The 17014-nt window shown below is 44.1% G+C and overlaps 1 protein-coding gene across 1 annotated transcript in view; it reads left to right on the plus strand.

The window, feature by feature from the left end:
* Kcmf1 (potassium channel modulatory factor 1) overlaps window positions 1-10627 on the plus strand; it is a 52630-nt gene extending 42003 nt beyond the window's left edge. The window contains exons 4-7 of the mRNA XM_038318002.2: window positions 2789-2890; window positions 5443-5617; window positions 6547-6829; window positions 10006-10627. Of these exons, the coding sequence (XP_038173930.1) occupies window positions 2789-2890; window positions 5443-5617; window positions 6547-6829; window positions 10006-10267 (822 nt within the window). The 3' untranslated portion in view covers window positions 10268-10627. The remainder of the gene's footprint in view (window positions 1-2788; window positions 2891-5442; window positions 5618-6546; window positions 6830-10005) is intronic.
* The last annotated feature ends 6387 nt before the right edge of the window (window positions 10628-17014 follow it).

The following is a 17014-nucleotide window of genomic DNA, read 5'->3' on the forward strand; positions in this document are numbered from 1 at the left end:
TCCAACTGTCTTAGTGTAGTTCATGTCATGGTTTTTATCCAAGGCTAATAAAGTTGTACCTAATCCTGCTGCTGAATGAAGTTTCAAACCTCTGCTTGTTTAATTTTTAAATAACTGGAATGTGTTGGGGCTGGAAAAATGGCTCAACAGTTGAGTTCTTGCTGCTCTTCCAGAGACCCCAGGTTCAGTTCTCAACACCCACATGGCAATTCAGAACCATCTCTAAATCCAGGTTCAGGATCTGATGTACTCTTCTGGCCTCTGCAAGAACCCACACAAGCAGGGCAGGCACACATACACACATGCGCACGCACAATAGAAAATAAATGTTAAAAACAAAAGGTAGACTAGGATTCTTGCTTTAAAAAACACAAACCATTATAAACTTTGAAAAAGTTTATGATATCAGAGTGAAGCAATTCAGAAAGCAAAGACAAGAGAGTTACTGCAAGTTCAAGGCCAGCCAGGGTACCTAGAAGATCTAAGACTAGCTAGGCGAGACAGAAGCACTTAGAAAGCTGAGGGAGCAGATCCCTGCCAGGACTACCGGAATACAGAATGGCACCAAGTGACCAAATTTCTGCTGAACACTTCACAGATCGTAGACGTGAGAGCAGATGCCATAGCTTTTCTCTTCAAGAGAAAAGTACTTTATAAAAAGGACTCGGAGTCTACTGGCTTCTCTCACTTGCCCTTGGGTGCATTCCATCCTGGCCTTTCTAATCTCTTTGCAGGCCTCTGCCTTCTGCCTCCTTGTTTTCTCTTGTGAGCATCTTTAGATTTTCTTACTTTTCAGGCTCAAATAGTAACCAGGACAGCCAGCTGGACATTAGAGACTGGCTATCAAAGTCGGGCAGACTGGGCTTTTGTTCTAGTCAGAGAAGGTGGGAGTTGTATTTGCTTGGCTCTAGATGGCCCGTTGGTCCCACGGTCTGCTCCATGTCCCAGCATAGACTTCTCACACACTGTAAGCAGGCTGCACAGTCACGGAGGGCACGTGTGCTGGTGAAGTGATTGGTGTACCACTAGAGAAGCACACACCTCACTTCCGTCTATCAGGCCTTCTTTCTTACCTCTTGTTAAGGCTTGGAAACTTCTCCTACTTCAGGGATCAGAACAGCTTAAATTAGGCCATCATCTGGAAGATAGTAGCCTTTCCTTAATAGTTCTTCCTCTTTCTATCTTGTTCCTCCTACTCCTTATTCACTAATTGGGATAAAGCTGTTTCAAAGGAGTTGTCCCAGGAATTGGTTACCAATTCTCAACTGCTGATTCTGCCCCTCTCTTAAGTTCTAGCCCCAAAGCATAACCACTCCTTTCTGTCCCCTCGCCCCCTTTTCTAGCTCTTCTCTGGGCACTGACCAAAATCCTAGATACCTTCCCCTGGTGCTCATCCCCTCTTCTCTAAGCATTCCTCACGCCATGCACAGCTGCTCACTGACCTGGTTGCTGAACAGGCCTGGCTCCTCCTCTTCTCCATTGTCCCCTCCCCACTGCTGCCAAGATCACCTGCTTACCTGCCCTGTGGTTTCTCTCTCAAACCAATAAGATGGTCCTCAAGCTTTAAGGGGAGGGAGAGTCCTCCCAGCTGTTGCCTCTACCTGTGTGCATTTTGCTTTATTCTTGCTTGTAACTCTGTCTCTTGCCATAAGGCAAACAAGGAAGTTAATTACTGCTTGAACTTTGGCCTGGTCACAGACTCACATACAACCCATCCTTCTGGGAAATAATGTTCTAGGACAAGCTTCTCTCCCTCCTTGGCCTTGAAGTTGTTTGAGAAATTGGCAGTGCATGTTTGTGCATAATCCCATTATCCATCTTATTCTGTACACAGTCTGTAGCTATTGCATGCCTCCCTTTTTCCTTTTTTTTTTTCCTTTGTTTTTTGGTTTGTTTATTTTTGGTTTTGGTTTTTGATTTTTCAAGAGTAGCTTTGGAACCTGTCCTGGAACTCACTCTGTAGATCAGGCTGACCTCAAGCTCATAGAGATCCATCTGTCTCTGCTTCCCGGGTACTGGGGTTAAAGGCGTACACCACCACCACCCAGCTCCCTTTTCTTTCTTTTAAGACAAGATCACTCACTGGCTTGGAACTTGGCGAATAGACTAGACTCGCTGTTCAGGGAACCCCAAGGATCCTTCCATCTCTGTGTCCCCAGTCCTCAGCTACATTTTAGTCAAGCATTTGCTGTCCTGGTTGAGGACTGACCCTTAGGACCACTTTGCTTTAAGTGTGCCTTAACTTCTGTCTGGGTAACCGCCCCTGCTGTCCTGGAACTCACAGAGTTCCTCCTGCTTCTGCTTCTGCCTCCTGAGTGCTGGAATTAAAGGCATGCACTGCCATCACCCAGATAAAAATTTTTTAAAGGTACAAAAAAATAATCAGACCCATTTTATAAGACTTCTAGAATGTCGTTGGTTACCAAGGAAAGACAAAATTTTGAAAAGTTGAAGAATGTGAAAGGTACTTTATACGTTTTTATTTTGTACCAAATTTCAAAAGACAAATACTGCAGTGGCAGATACTGAAAGCACAAATTACCATTCAAGGCTGAATTTAGGTAAAAATATTTATTTTTAAAGTTTTAAACAGAAACTGCTGGCTAAGCCATGCAAGTGTGTATCAGCCCTACTGATAAAAGATTGTTCAGACCCTGAGCCGTGGCACTGCAGTTGAGTGACTGCAGTGGCTGCTCAGACCTACAGTGGCCCTTCCACGTTGAATCTTGATCGCGAACAGTGTCTCTCAGCAACCGTTTAATGATCTTTTTGCCTTATTTCATTGCAGATTTGTCCGATATGTGCAGCATTACCTGGAGGCGATCCTAATCATGTCACAGATGACTTCGCAGCTCATCTGACACTTGAACACAGAGCCCCTAGAGATTTAATATCCTTCCAGAAGGCGGCATGTGAGGACTTGTTGGTGATGTTGGTGGTTTGATTGTTTTTAAGAATCGTATTCTCAGAGAAAAAGAAACTAATCTTCAAGTTATTTTTATTTACTTGACCTTTTCATAAAAGCGACTTTATTTTGCCGGGCAGTGATGGCACAATCCTTTAATCCCAGCACCTGGAAGGCAGAGGCAGGCGGATCTCTGAGTTCGAGGCCAGCCTGGTCTACAAGAGCTAGTTCCAGGATAGGAACGAAAGCTACAGAGAAACTTGTCTCAAAAATCCCCGCCCCCACCCCCCAAGAAAAGAAAGAAAAAAAAGTGACTTTTGTAGACTCATTCTTCGGCTTTCAGGTTATAATTTGTCTTCTAAATCTGTCATCCACTAGGCTTCTGTTCGCATTCAGAGTCCCTCGCCTTTCTGTCCGCCAGACTTTCCTTCCCACTTCACAGTCCAGGCTTGGGCTTCCTGGGGAACAAACTGGTGGTTGTTGTTTCCGTCAGTAGCTCTGATTCTTGCTCACAGTTGCCAGTTTCCTAATTGGAGATACAGCTTCTTAGGGGAAGGTGGGCATTAACAGAAAGATGAAGAAGGTGGAACAAACCTGAGAAATTAGAAGCCTGAGCCAGCTTAGAGGCTAGCAGTAAATGGACAGTAGGAGCATTGGGACCTCCCCACCATGTGCAGAACACACCTAAAGCAGAGGTCTTTGTAGAACTGGTTGACCTCTGACTCACAGATCCACCTGCCTCTGCTTCCTGAGCTCTGAGATTTAACGGCATATGCCTTCACACCCACCAGGATTTTTTTTTAATAAGAGTGAAAAAACTGGAGTTAGAAATGTGGCTCAGTAGTTAAGAGCACTAGCTAGCTACTCTTAGTGGACTCAGGTTCAATTTCCAGCATCCACATGGGCGCTTACAACCATCTCGACCTCCATAGGCAAGAGACATGTGCGTGTACATAGACATACATGCAGGCAAAACACCTATACATGAATTCCCGCCCCAGCCCCTACCCCTGAGACATGGTTTCTCTGTGTAACTGCCCTTGCTGTCCTGAAACTTTGTAGACCAAGTTGGCCTTGAACTCAGAGTTCAATCTGCTTCTGCCTCTGCCTCCTGAGTGCTAGGATTAAAGGTATACACCACCATCACCCAGCTAAAATAAAACTTTTTTAATGATGGGAAAAAAATATCAAACCTATTTTTTAAGCCTTCTAGAATGCCTTTGGTTACCAAGGAAAGACAAAATTTTGAAAAGTGGAAGAATGTGAAAGGTACTTTATATGTTTTTATTTTTTACCAAATTTCAGAAGACAAATATTGCAGTGGCAGGTACTGAAAGCACGAGTTTTCAGATGCCTCCAGCATCGTGATGTTCTGGTTTTTACCGTCAGTGTCTAGAGTGACTGTGGACAGCAGTCATTTCCTCACCGTCGATGGAGTTCTTCCTACAATTGCCATTCTCACCCAACAACCTCTTCGGAGTGGCACTATCGATGGATGAACTTCTGTAGTCCCCAGACTCACCCCGAGCGCCAATAGACCCTGTGCATTGAACTGCCTTAGGCAGGGCTGCTCACCCTGTCCTTAAATGACTCCAGAACTAACAGCCAAGAAGCCAGCAAGGAATAAAATTGCCATTATAAAGTTGTTGCTTGCTTCTGGAAGTACAAGATTGTTGGTTGGTTTTTCGAGACAGTTTTTCTCGAACGCAATCTGTACACCAGGCTGGCCTAGAACTCACAAAGCTTCTCTATGGTGCTGGGATTAAAGGCATGAGCCACTACTGTCTAGGTTTGGTTTGTCTTTTTTTTTTTTTTTTTTTTTTGGACAGCTTTTTGCTAACATGACCTTATTTAACTCGTATTTAACTCTTGAGAAGCCTGAGGCTTCTAGAGTCTGCTTGAAGAGTGTCATGTTACTCTGTATGTTTAATAGTACACCAGTATTTTCTGTTTAGCAGCAGCACTGGGAATAAGTTGACAGAGATTAACGCTGACAGAAACAAGCTTTCATCTACAGAATTTAGATTATTCAGCTTGTTCTTTTTCATTGTAGAAGATAATGTGTTTCACGAGCTGTTTACTGATACATAAAATTCAACATTAAGATTATGTTAGATATTTGACCAAGTGTCTCTTTTGACCTTGTTCTGGCAGTATTCCAGGTCTAGAACCTGGGAGAAAGTTAATGGCTTTCAGCACACACAAAATTCATACGTTGCTTTTTTCTATTTGATTGTTTTTTGTTTTTTTTGTTTTTTTTTTTTTTTTTTTTTTTTACTCCCTTGTCTTCCTGCCTTAGCCTCCTAAGAGTAAGGGTTATAGGCATGTACTACCATGCCCTATTTATACCTGTTGCTTTATATTTGAGTAATTTTTTTTTTAGGGTTAACAGGCCTCATAGAGTTGAAACTTTTATATTCTAAGATAATGGTGCTATTTGAAGCTGCTTACAATTTAGGAATTCCCAGCTAGCAAGAGCTCAAATGTTTGTTGTCTCTTCTTTTTGTAAAATACTCTTTCCTTAACTGTTGAGTTACGATGAATCGAGTGGTGTTCGGCATGTACGTAGAATGTTTCACCCCGGCCGGGGGCTGGGAGGCCCCCGCGCGCGTAGATCAAACATGCACTTTACTAGCAGCTCCACTGGCGGGCTCTCCTCCTCGCAGAGCTCCTACTCTCCCAGCAGTAGGGAAGCCATGGATCCTATAGCTGGTAAGTGTTTCCGTTAATTAGTGGCAAGGGCGGGGCCTGGGGAGCTCCTTTAAAGATGTTTTGTGTGGTGTGTGTTCTACTTTAGCACTTGGTCCTGCGCTTGCATCCCTCCAAATATTTAAAAGTCTGACCTTTGTAAGTGGGCGGTGTAAGGAAATCCATGTGCTACTGCCTTTCTCTAAGAGGTTAGGGGAGAAGATGACACAAAAGAAGGCCTCTTGGAAAGATTTCAGAGTGAAGAAGGCCTCCAGAATTCCATCTCAAGGACCAAGGAACTCAGTTGCCTCTTCTTGGAGGAAAGTAGGAAAGAATATCCTGGTTTGAGACCTTTATTGTTGTAGAACGTACTAAAAGATGATGCTGCAACAATATGAGCAGCTCCACTAAAGCAAGAGTCTGGGTTGAATAGACCAGAGTCAAGCACTGCAGGTGGGGAGGACTGGCCTTGCAGAGCAATGACAAGTGTTCTGAACAGCAGCATCGAAGGATACTAGCAAGGCTGAAGCCAGAATGTAAGGCCATGCTTAGAAGTGTTCTGGGCTCTGGTATTTCACCCTTGTGATTCCTCTGGTTAAATGATCAGAGATGAGTGGATGCTGATGACGGGTGCTGGGCCCTGTTCTGAGAGCTGGAACTAGAGTAAACAGAGGCTTGACCCTGCATTCATGCTGCTTCTATTGAGAGGTCTTGGTTATGAACGCACTTGTAGGTGGATCTTCAATCTAAATAAGTAGTGTAGGTGTACTTTATGTAATTATGTTCTTCTAAGTTCTGCCTAAAGCAGGCATAATTGTATGTTGGAATTGGGTCCCTGGGTCATGAGTGTGTTCCACTGTTCACAGCACTTGATTTTCTCCACTGAAAGAATGACGTGTAACACTTGGTTTTCCTGAGTCAAGTTGATCAATTGTCTGCATTTCCGTTGGCAGAGCTGTTATCTCAGTTATCAGGAGTGAGACGTTCTGCAGGAGGACAGCTTAACTCTTCAGGCCCTTCAGCTTCTCAGTTGCAACAATTGCAGATGCAGCTGCAACTTGAGCGGCAGCATGCGCAGGCAGCACGGCAACAACTGGAGACAGCTCGCAACGCAAGCCGGCGCACTAACACAAGCAGCGTCACCACTACAATCACACAGTCCACGGCCACAGCCAACACAGCCAACACAGAGAACAGCCAGCAGGCTCTCCAGAACTCCCAGTTCCTATTAACAAGGTATTTCTGATCTCTGAGTTCAAGGCCAGCCTGGTCTACAAGAGGTAGCTCCAGGACAGGCTCTAGAAACTACAGGGAGGGCTGGAGAGATGGCTCAGCAGTTAAGAGCACTGCCTGCTCTTCCAAAGGTCCTGAGTTCAATTCCCAGCAACCACATGGGTGGCTCACAACCATCTGTAATGAGGTCTGGGGCCCCTGTCTGGCCTTCAGGGATGCACGCAGACAGAATATTGTATACATAATAAATAAATAAATAAATAAATAAATAAATAAATAAATAAATAAATAGGAACTGCAGGGAAACCCTGTCTCAAGAAACAACAACAACAACAACAACAACAACAAAAAAAACCAACAACAACAGCAAAAAAAACCAAGGTATTTCTGTACTGTCATAGATGGGTTGGAGAAAATAAGGTTTCGTTAGCACTGTCCAGTCTAATAAGCTGTTCCTTTTTATGTATATAAATATGTCCGCTTAAAAACTCTACCTTTGAGCCGGGCAGTGGTGGCTCATGCCTTTAATCCCACTACTCAGGAGGCAGAGGCAGGCAGATATCTGTGGATTTGGGGCCAGCCTGGTCTAAGAGTGAGTTCCAGGACAGCTAGGGTTGTTACACAGAGAGACCCTGTCTCACAAAACAAAACCAGACCATTACAACTCACAGTCCTTCAGTAAAAATCCCCTATTTAAATATTTTCCAGGAACATGGAAAGCTAATATTTCAGATAAAGTAAATAAATATGTTGATCTTTGTGTTCTTAAGTTATAGATCATCACTGAAAATATTTTCCTTTCTTGTACTAAACAGTTAAAACAGTGTTGCTTGTATTAATATGTTCTTTATTGGCTAATTGTAATTAATGTTGTTTGTGATTTCCCTAGAGTCGGCTTAGATGTGTGAAAGAACAAAAGAGGGTTAAGGAGATGTCAGTGGGCAGAGTGCTCACTGCACCATCCTAAGCCTAAGTTCAGATCCCAGCACCCGTAGACAGTAGTATGTTCTTGTTATCCCAGCCCCGGGAGGTCGAAGGATCCTGGGGTGCTCACTGACCACCAGTCTAGGCAGTTGGGGAGCTTCAGATCTAATTGAGAACCGGTGTCTTGAAGAATAAGGTAGAGAGCAGTAGAGATACCCAGTGCCAACCTCACAAACTCAGCAGTTGTAATACATACAGACATAGCACATATACGGACACGTACAAGAACAAAAGTGTTCATAATATGGAGGTTTTCTTTTAGGACTCCCCAAAGTTAGATTTAAATTCTTAAAGTTAGTACCCCAAATTAACTTTTAAAAATACCTTATCAGGGTATCAGAAATACTCAGTACATATAGCGAAATCTCATTACACTGAAGTTTGGTGCTTCTAAAGCTGCAGTGGAGAGTTGGGATGTGGCTCTGTTCTGGAGTGCCTGCCTAGCGTGCGCAGTGCTGCGTCTGTGATCCGAGCACTGGCCTGGGATCCAGCGCGCAGAAAGGTCGGGATGGCCTCCCACATTGTGAGTTCATGGCCAGTCTGGAGCACTACCAGAGGAACTAGACACGCGACTCAGAAAGCCTTGCTGCTCTCTTTGAGCACTTGGGTATAAATCTTTTTACTGCATGAAAACCAGTACATGAAAAACTTAATTTGGGATTATCTTGGTAAAGTGGAGGCAAGAAGATCCGAAGTTCAAGGTCATCCTCAGCTATCTAATGAGTTTGGCTACATGAGAATGAAGTCTATAAACTACAGTGTGTATGACAATTCTTTGGGACCTTAGAAGAAACTGCTATAATTTCTATTTATTCTTTCATCTCCCACTTAAATCACCTGCATAGGTAGAAATACTGTTTAGACAAAGAATGACAAGTGTTTGGGGACCCCTGGTTCAGAGTTCCAACTTTGGTACTTAGGATATTTAGCCTTTAGACAGGTCACTTCTTATCTTCAGACTTCAGCTTTATCATCAGTGTCCCTCCCAGGAGTCCAACCGTTTATGAGAGGATTATTAAAAACACTGATCGTTGTCACTCATTGGGGTTTCAGGAGGCCTTTGTGGAGAGGTGTTTGTCCTAGGGTGAGCAAGTGCTGACTTGTTTCCTATGTTTTCAGCTTTAGTCAGGCTCCAGTTTGCTAGTACTCCCTGTGACGTTCTTAAAGTACTCCTTTCAGTGTGGTTTTCGTGGCATCTGGGTAACTGACTGCCCCACATACTTTACCCCCTTTGAGCTCTGTAGTTTAGCTTTTCCCTTATCTGAGGCCACAGATCTCATCATTCCTGGTGGTGTTTAACTGAGACTTTGAGCAAGTTAGCTACTCTCTGCTTGAGTTTCCGCTTCCTGTAAAATGATAAATCCCAACCGCTGGGGCCAGAGTGATGCACACAGAGCCCAAAGTTGGGCCTGCTGTCAGTCACAGCGTGTGCTTCCTCTGTGATGTGGGGTGCCCTGCAGACAGCAGGAGCGGGTGCCAGTGGGCAAGCTGCCTAGGGGGCAGTATGAGCTCGCCTGTGTTCCTAGGAAGGAGTACCTGTCGTGTGTGTCCTCGGCCCTCACTGCCCAGTCCCCTCTGTTCTGCTCCTTTCCTGACCCAGTGCCGCAGCTGCTTGCTTTCCTTGGCACTGAGACTGGGGAAGAATGAGATCAGTGCTGACGCTAAGCAGATTTTCCCGTAGTTGTGTGGGGTTTCTTGTGTTTGGATTTGTTTGTTTGTTTTTCAAGACAGGGTTTCTCTGTAAATTTTGGAGCCTATCTTGGAACTCACTCTGTAGACCAGGCTGACCTCGAGTTCATAGAGATCCACCTGCCACTGCTTCTCGAATGCTGGGGTTAAAGGCCTCCGCCACCACTGCCTGTCCCCACAGGTAAAATTAAGATTAGGATATCTTAATGGATCTTCCCAAGCACAGGGTTTGTCGGAAGCAGATTTATTTGTTTGTTTTTAGAGAGGTTTCTATCAGGCCTTTCTCCAGAGGTAGACTAGGCTGTCGGCTGGTTTTTGTTTCTGTGTTTGCTTGAACCCATTGAACACAGATTTGCAAGCCAGGAACATGACTTCCACAGTGGGGGATCTATCTACACATGACTGAGACCAGAACGTTTGCTCATTCCATGCAAACTGTAGAACTTGGCCTCACCATGTGTTAGTCTTTGACTTAACCAATACAGTCTTTCTTCTCACCTGTACAGGTTGAATGATCCCAAAATGTCTGAAGCAGAGCGCCAGTCCATGGAAAGCGAGCGTGCAGACCGTAGCCTGTTTGTCCAGGAGCTCCTTCTGTCCACATTAGTGCGTGAAGAGAGTTCGTCCTCAGATGAGGACGAGCGGGGGGAGATGGCAGATTTTGGTGCTATGGGCTGTGTAGATATTATGCCTTTAGATGTTGCTTTAGAAAACCTAAATTTAAAAGAGAGTAATAAAGGAAATGAGCCTCCACCACCTCCTCTTTGATGACCTCCCCACTCGCAGACAATGTCCTCTGTGCTGTATTTGCCAATGAAAGTGGACAACAGCTATCCTGGGTTTGTTTGGTGATTGTAATTTCAGGTCTGTCACTCTTGTTACATTGTGTACATTCAAAAGGAAGAAAGAAAATATATATGATAATCATTTCCACTTAACTAATTTTTACTTCTAGCAGGTAAATGTAGGTAGCAGTGCAGGGTGATCTCTGCTTCCTGTACCTTGACATGCAAAAGGCTCTCCTAATACTCCACATTCAAACTGAAGAGGAAATTGAAATCTCTAATGAAGCTGCTGTGTGTATTTATGAATATTAATGAATAAAAACTGCTTGGATGGTTTACCTAACTACTGCATGAGGTTTTTTGCAGCGTGCATGAGTTTCAGTGACCTTGTTATTTAAGAAAAATTAAATACAAGGAGTAAAACTTAAGAAATAAAATTTAAAAAATAAAGTACAAAGCCCAAAGCTTTTCCAACATTATTCAGTGGTTACAGGGCAGAGTAGCTTTTGAATAATTTCTGCCTGACTCACCCTTATACATGTGCCTCCTACGCACAAAGCCAGCTCTGCAGTGAGACCTAGGGGTCCTAGCCAGGTGTGGAACTTCACTGTGTGACTGTCCTGTTGCCTGTTAACCATCTTGTTCCTGCGGAGCCCAGCCTGTCTAACTTGTCAGTAGAAGACAACAGTAAAGGCAGGTGTGCTGCAGGGCATCTCTGTGCCCTTTAAACAGATATCATTTGTGTTTGTTGGAAGTTTTTACTTTTTGTGGTTGTTTAAAATTTTTTGATTGTTAAACATGTTCATTCAGTTGTAGATGAATTTCATTTATTCACTATTCAGCAAAGTTAACCTGAATTATGTTGTCGTGTTTTTAAGAATCTCACATTCTCAATCATACTTTGCGTTATTTATGTATGTGTAGTTTGCTGAAACAGATCAGTATCAGGGGAGCCCTGAGGACTTGCCTTCCTAGGTTTTGTCAACCAAATTCTTAATGCTAATTTTAGCACCTTTTATTTATTGGTTTTTTTCCTAGCATAAAAAGTAAAGCCTTTTAATTGAATCATGCCACCTATATGCCTATTATTAATCCTGTGTTTAAAAAAAAAAAAAAAGAAAAAAAATAGAGCCTTCTTGGGTTGTTAGGGTTTGGAGGATGGGTGCTTTTTATTTCAGTTTTTCACGCTAGCTCCAGGAAGGGACAGCGGGTCTGAAGATGGGGGCGGTTTTTGCAATGTAAATTTAGGACTTTTAAAAAAGGTGCACAGCTTCTGATAAATTTCTAACTATACTTAACCTAATCATGTCTGGCTCCAGTCCTCTTCCCTGGGAGCCCTTCTTTCTGCTGCTCTCCTCTCTCTCCGCCATCTGTCCTTCCCTCTCTGTTTCTTCATGACAAGCATACAGACTTGAACCCCTGGGTGTTCTCGAGAACTGTGAAATCCATGTTCATCCAAATGTACCAAAAACCAGAAGTCACCCTACATGTCTAAGAAACTTACTTCTCCTCGGACACTTGAGACTCCGCCGGCTGCACACCCAGTAGCTGTCTTCGTGGTCTCGGGATGGGAATGTTCTGAAGGGAAAGCCTTGCGCCAGGCTTCTGTTATACTAGAAGTCAGGTCTAGTGGGATTTTCTCTTCTCACTGGTTGTTGAGGAGCCTGAGAAGTCCGTCTCCCCGCTGTGGTCGTTTCAGGAGCACCTGCACATCATTCACATTTGAATAAAGCGTTTTCAAGACTGTTGGCCACTTGATTTCTTTGGTGTTGAATTAAGCTAACCATTATTCAGAGGTTTGTTTTTTTAACATCTCAAATGCAGTATTTTTTATTTTATTTTTTTACTTTATGTGCTAACCGTGGAGATTCTGGTTTGTGTGAATGTATAACTTTGGGTGTGAGAAAGAGGAACTAACTACCGGTTGTGTACTCACCCTTTTCTGCACAAATTCTGGGAAAACCTAAAATCCTCCTTTTTTCAGCTTGGTTCTAGGGAACAGCTAAAAGGTTTTTCAGGGCAGTTTAATTTAGAAGGTGGAGTTAACCCTTCAGAAGGCCTAACCGTTCGTAAGGTTCCATCTCATGTAGAATATTGCATATTAATTATTTTTATCAGATATTTTCCAAATACCTCACCTCATCCTGTATGTAACCAATAATAATGTATTATTTTAGAATAGAAAGACACAGATTATCAATATAAAATATATTTAAGCCCTTGGAATTCTCGTGTCCTTTTTCTTTAGTTCCTGAATCCTCAAATTGATGGATGTAGTACTTAATTAAACAGGTTGCATCATTCTGCAGGAAGGGACCAGGTCCCGTTTTGAGAGCTCTTCGCTGTGGGTTTGGAGTGTCCATGAGATAAATGTAGTCCTACAGTTTTTGACTTCACTTCCTGTTTGGATTAATTCTGCTCAAGATGTCCTAGAAGGAGCTTAATTTTATGATTTGTAAAAGCCAAAAATATGTAGACTTCAGAGTGTGTCTGTCGTGTCCTTGTGCCTTTGTGGTCGGCAGGGTGGACTGCAGTGCACCGAGACTCCTACTTCACCCTGAACGCCGGGACCTTGTGAAGGGACCCTGTGAGCAACCATAGGGAGTGTAGAACTTGGAGCATGGTGTTGACACTTCTCATGGTTTCGGTTCTTTTTCTCATCGACTTTCCTAAAATTATTCAACTCTAAGGAGTAGAGGACAAGTAGAAATAGCTACTGCAGTGGAATCTAGCGCCTGTAGGTGGCGCTGCAGAAGATACAATTCTGTGCTGACTGTGGGTGGCATTGCTGTTTTGTTTCAGTTTAATTTGCAGGGTTACGACCTAGACTTGCAAACCAAACAGGTGGTGGTTGGTTTGTTTTTGATTAGTTGGGTGGTTTCATTTGTTTCTTGGGGTGCATCTTGTTTCCTTTTGTTTGGAGATAGGGTTAGATGTAACTCACAAAGTAGCAGAGGGCTTTGAGAGGCATTCTCTGTAGATCTCTGATCTGTAGATCAGGCTGGCCTCAAACACAGAGATCTACTTGCCTCTGTCTCCACTCCCTGAGTGTTGGGATTAAACCACACTGGCCAAAGTAATGGATTCTTCCGTAAGAAATACTCATGACCTCCAAATATAGTTTGGGATAGCCTGTGCCTTCTCAGCCCTTCATTTTCCCCTCTTGATATTTAAGTATGGCATTTTCATTAGTAGCTGATAGGTTTTTAAAGGTCATCAAGCCTCTTGGGTCTTCTGATCTGTGGAAAGAAGAGCTGAGTTCTCTGGCTAGGTCCTAGCTCGTCCCCAGGAGAAAGCTGGATATGACAGCAGAGTCCACTTCCAGTGCGTTGTTCCTGCTGAGAAAGGCAGACATCAGGCCTTCGTAGTCCTGCTTAAGGCAGTAAAGAAGTGGAAGGCAGATGGGGACTGAGGTGGTATAGATAGAAGAGGGTAAGTAGGAGAAAGGGTTAGTGGTCGTGTTGGAGATTGAAGCCTTGGGACTTTGGGAGTGGGATCCCTGCAGCGGAAGGGGCTCACTGTAAAGATATCACCTGTGATTGGCATCTGATGGAGCTGTTGAGCTCTGCAGCTCAGGTGTGCATTAAGGCATCCCTGGTATGGAGAGCATCAGCCCTAATAGTTCTCAAACATATATCCACTCTGTACAGGGAAAACACAGTAGCATTGTCAACTAATGCAACCTATCCACAGTTTGGGGGACACATTTGTCCCATATGCAGTTTCTTCCTGAAACTATCACTCCAGGTTGGTTTTAACGAAACTGTCCTGCCTGAACCACCACATGCATCCACCTTGTTTTAGTTAGATTTTTTTGAGACACCCTCCCAAAGTAAGTCAGGCTCACTCAGCCACCCAGTTGCTGAGATCACAGCATACTCTACACTGCCTTGCACAAATCATTAATGCTTGCAGAAAGTAATGGTTGTGCCTGGTCTCAGCCTCATGCTCCAAGATGGGAGACGGGGAATGTTAACCAGCTCAGAAATAGCCTTGTGTCCAGTTGTGGGGAAGTTAGAGTACAAGACTGCAGCCACACTCTGGTTAGGTGTGGCAGTGTGGAACTGGGATTAAACAGCCCCATTAGGTCATGGCTTTTCTGTTTTGCTTTCAGAACAGTGTAAAAATCTAATTTCTTGGGCTGGAGAGATGGCTCAGCGGTTAAGAGCATTGCCTGATCTTCCAAAGGTTCTGAGTTCAATTCCCAGCAACCACATGGTGGCTCACAACCATTTGTAATGAGGTCTAGTGCCCTCTTCTGGCCTGCAGGCATACACGTAGACAATATTGTATACATAATAAATATTAAAATTTTAAAAATTAATTTCTTTTTATGTTGGCAGCAGATAAGTACCTTTCCGTCTTTGTCCTAAAACCCTGGTTCCTCTAGCTGAAGTCCCTCCCCCTCCGTCCACGGCTTAGCAGTCACTCTCTAAGGAAGCCTTTTGCAAACAGATACTGTGCTTCAGAGGCCAGCAAATTTCTTCATTTGAGGCTAGCCTGGTCTACATAGTTCCAGGTAGGTCAGGGCCACATGGTGAGGCCCTATGTTAGGTGATGAAAATTTGTTAACAATACGCCTCCCAGAAAGACCTCTGCACATGAGGTGTTTGGGTGGGTAGTGGTTCAATTGGTTTTCTTAACTACTGCAATGATTTGGTTGAAAGGATCCATTGAGTCTAGTTTTGTGCCCCAGTGGCTCCTGACTCTGCAGAAGGCGGGCAAGTGTTTTATGAGCCATGCTTAGTCTCATGCACATAATCTGAGGTTGCTTCCTGCAGGCCTGGATGGTGGCTTTTCTAGGAGATCCTTCTGGTCACGAGCATTGTCTCCAGACTTTCCCTAGCAAGCAATGGTGTGACTCCCCTGTGCACATGAGCCATCCTTCCACGCCATCCGTGCATGTCCTTGACAGTGGGGTGGGCCGGAGACACAGTTCTGTGTGCTGTCTACAGCAGTGGAGAGCTCTCTACTGGAGCCTTCACCCTAGTGGAAGTCAAGTTTGATTTTTTATTTTGGTTGTTTGGTTTGATTTTGGTTTTCTGGTGTTTTTTGTTTGGTTGGTTGCTTTTGCTTTTCCAAGCAGGGTTTCTTTGAGCCTTGGCCTTCCTCTATAGACCAGGCTGGCCTCAACCGGCATACACCTGCCTCTGCTGGGATTAAAGACATGTTCCACCACTCAACTAAAATCAAGACTCTTGACATCAACACAGAAAAGTTCAGGACAAACCAGTATGAAGCAAAGTTGGAGTTTATTATACAGTTTAACAGATTTAAGCACAAGGGTTTGTAGGGACTCGGAAAGAGCAGAGCACATTAGATACAGGTGTGAGACACCTAGCAAATCCAAGCACTGTCACACCTGAAGTCTCTGAGAGAGCCTTAAATATGATACTGGTGGCTCTTACGTTATGTCTCTGGGGTTACTAAAGAATTCACCCCATTTTTATATATGACAGTAGTTCTAGAGGTGCCTTTGATAGGATTATAGACTGATAAAACCATACGTCACAAGAGGGTTAAGAGATGTCTTTTTTTTAAATGTTTTTTTTTTTCAAGACAGTTTCTCTTTGTTAGCCCTGGCTATCCTGGAACTCTGTAGTCCAGTCTGGCCTTGAACTCAGAGCTCTGCCTCTCTGCCTTCTGACTGCTAGGATTAAAGGTGTGTGCCACCATTGCCCAAAGTATGATATGTCTTTTACTATAAATGAATTTCTTGTGACATTCCTAGAAAATTACAGGTTCACAGCTGGGAAAGGAACGTATATGCCTTGGCTCTACATTCTAGCTCTCTATTCTAGCACACTTTTTTGAGTTTTTGAGACAGGGTTTCTCCATAGCTTTGGAGCCTTCCTGAAACTTGCTCTGTAGACCAGGCTGGCCTCAAACTCAGAGATCCACCTACCTCTGCCTCCCGAGTGCTGGGATTCTTAGCATACTTATCTGTAACATATATAAAAGGAACATTGTCACTGTATCCTGACCTGTGTAGCCCTGCCATATTCAAATGGTAGTGTTTGGAACCTGGCCTCACAGGTGAGAAAACGGGACCTGGTGAGAGTGACATGAAGCTGCCACCAGCAATGGGTCTATCCACGCGGATAGGGTTTCCTTTTGAGACAGTCTCATTTATCCTAGACTGGCCTTGAACTTGCTGTGTACCCCAAGGATGACCTGGTCCTCCTTCCTCCACCTCTTGAGTGCACCACGGTGCCAGATGCCGGGTTTATGTGGTGCCAGGGATAGAACCCAGAGCTTTGTGCACGCTAGGCAAGCACTCTACTGTCTGAGCTGCATCCCCACCCCATCCACCACGTTGTTACCTGTATCTCTCCTGGCCCTTGGGCTTTCCTTGAAGCAGGTTCAGAACTCTCCCAGAGATAAGACTGCAGTCTTCCTGCAGTGGAGTGGCTGTGACAGAGGAAGGAGCACACCTGTGCCCAGGAAGTGAGGACACTGGGATTCTTACACCTGCTAGCGCTGAGAGCCACTTTTCCCATGAGAGCCCTCAGGGCAAGATGATAACTTCATTAACAAAGGCCCCCAGTTCAGCAGTTCAGTTTTTCTTGTGGGTTTTTTGTTTGTTTGTTTGTTTGTTTGTTTGGTTTGTTTTGTTGGTTTTTGTTTTTCGAGACAAGGTTTCTCTGTAGCTTTGGAGCCTGTCCTGGAACTAGCTCTTGTAGACCAGGCTGGCCTCGAACTCACAGAGATCTGCCTGCCTCTAGCTCCC

The sequence above is a fragment of the Arvicola amphibius genome, chromosome 2, assembly GCF_903992535.2.
Source record: "Arvicola amphibius chromosome 2, mArvAmp1.2, whole genome shotgun sequence".
In the NCBI taxonomy this organism is placed as follows: domain Eukaryota; kingdom Metazoa; phylum Chordata; class Mammalia; order Rodentia; family Cricetidae; genus Arvicola; species Arvicola amphibius.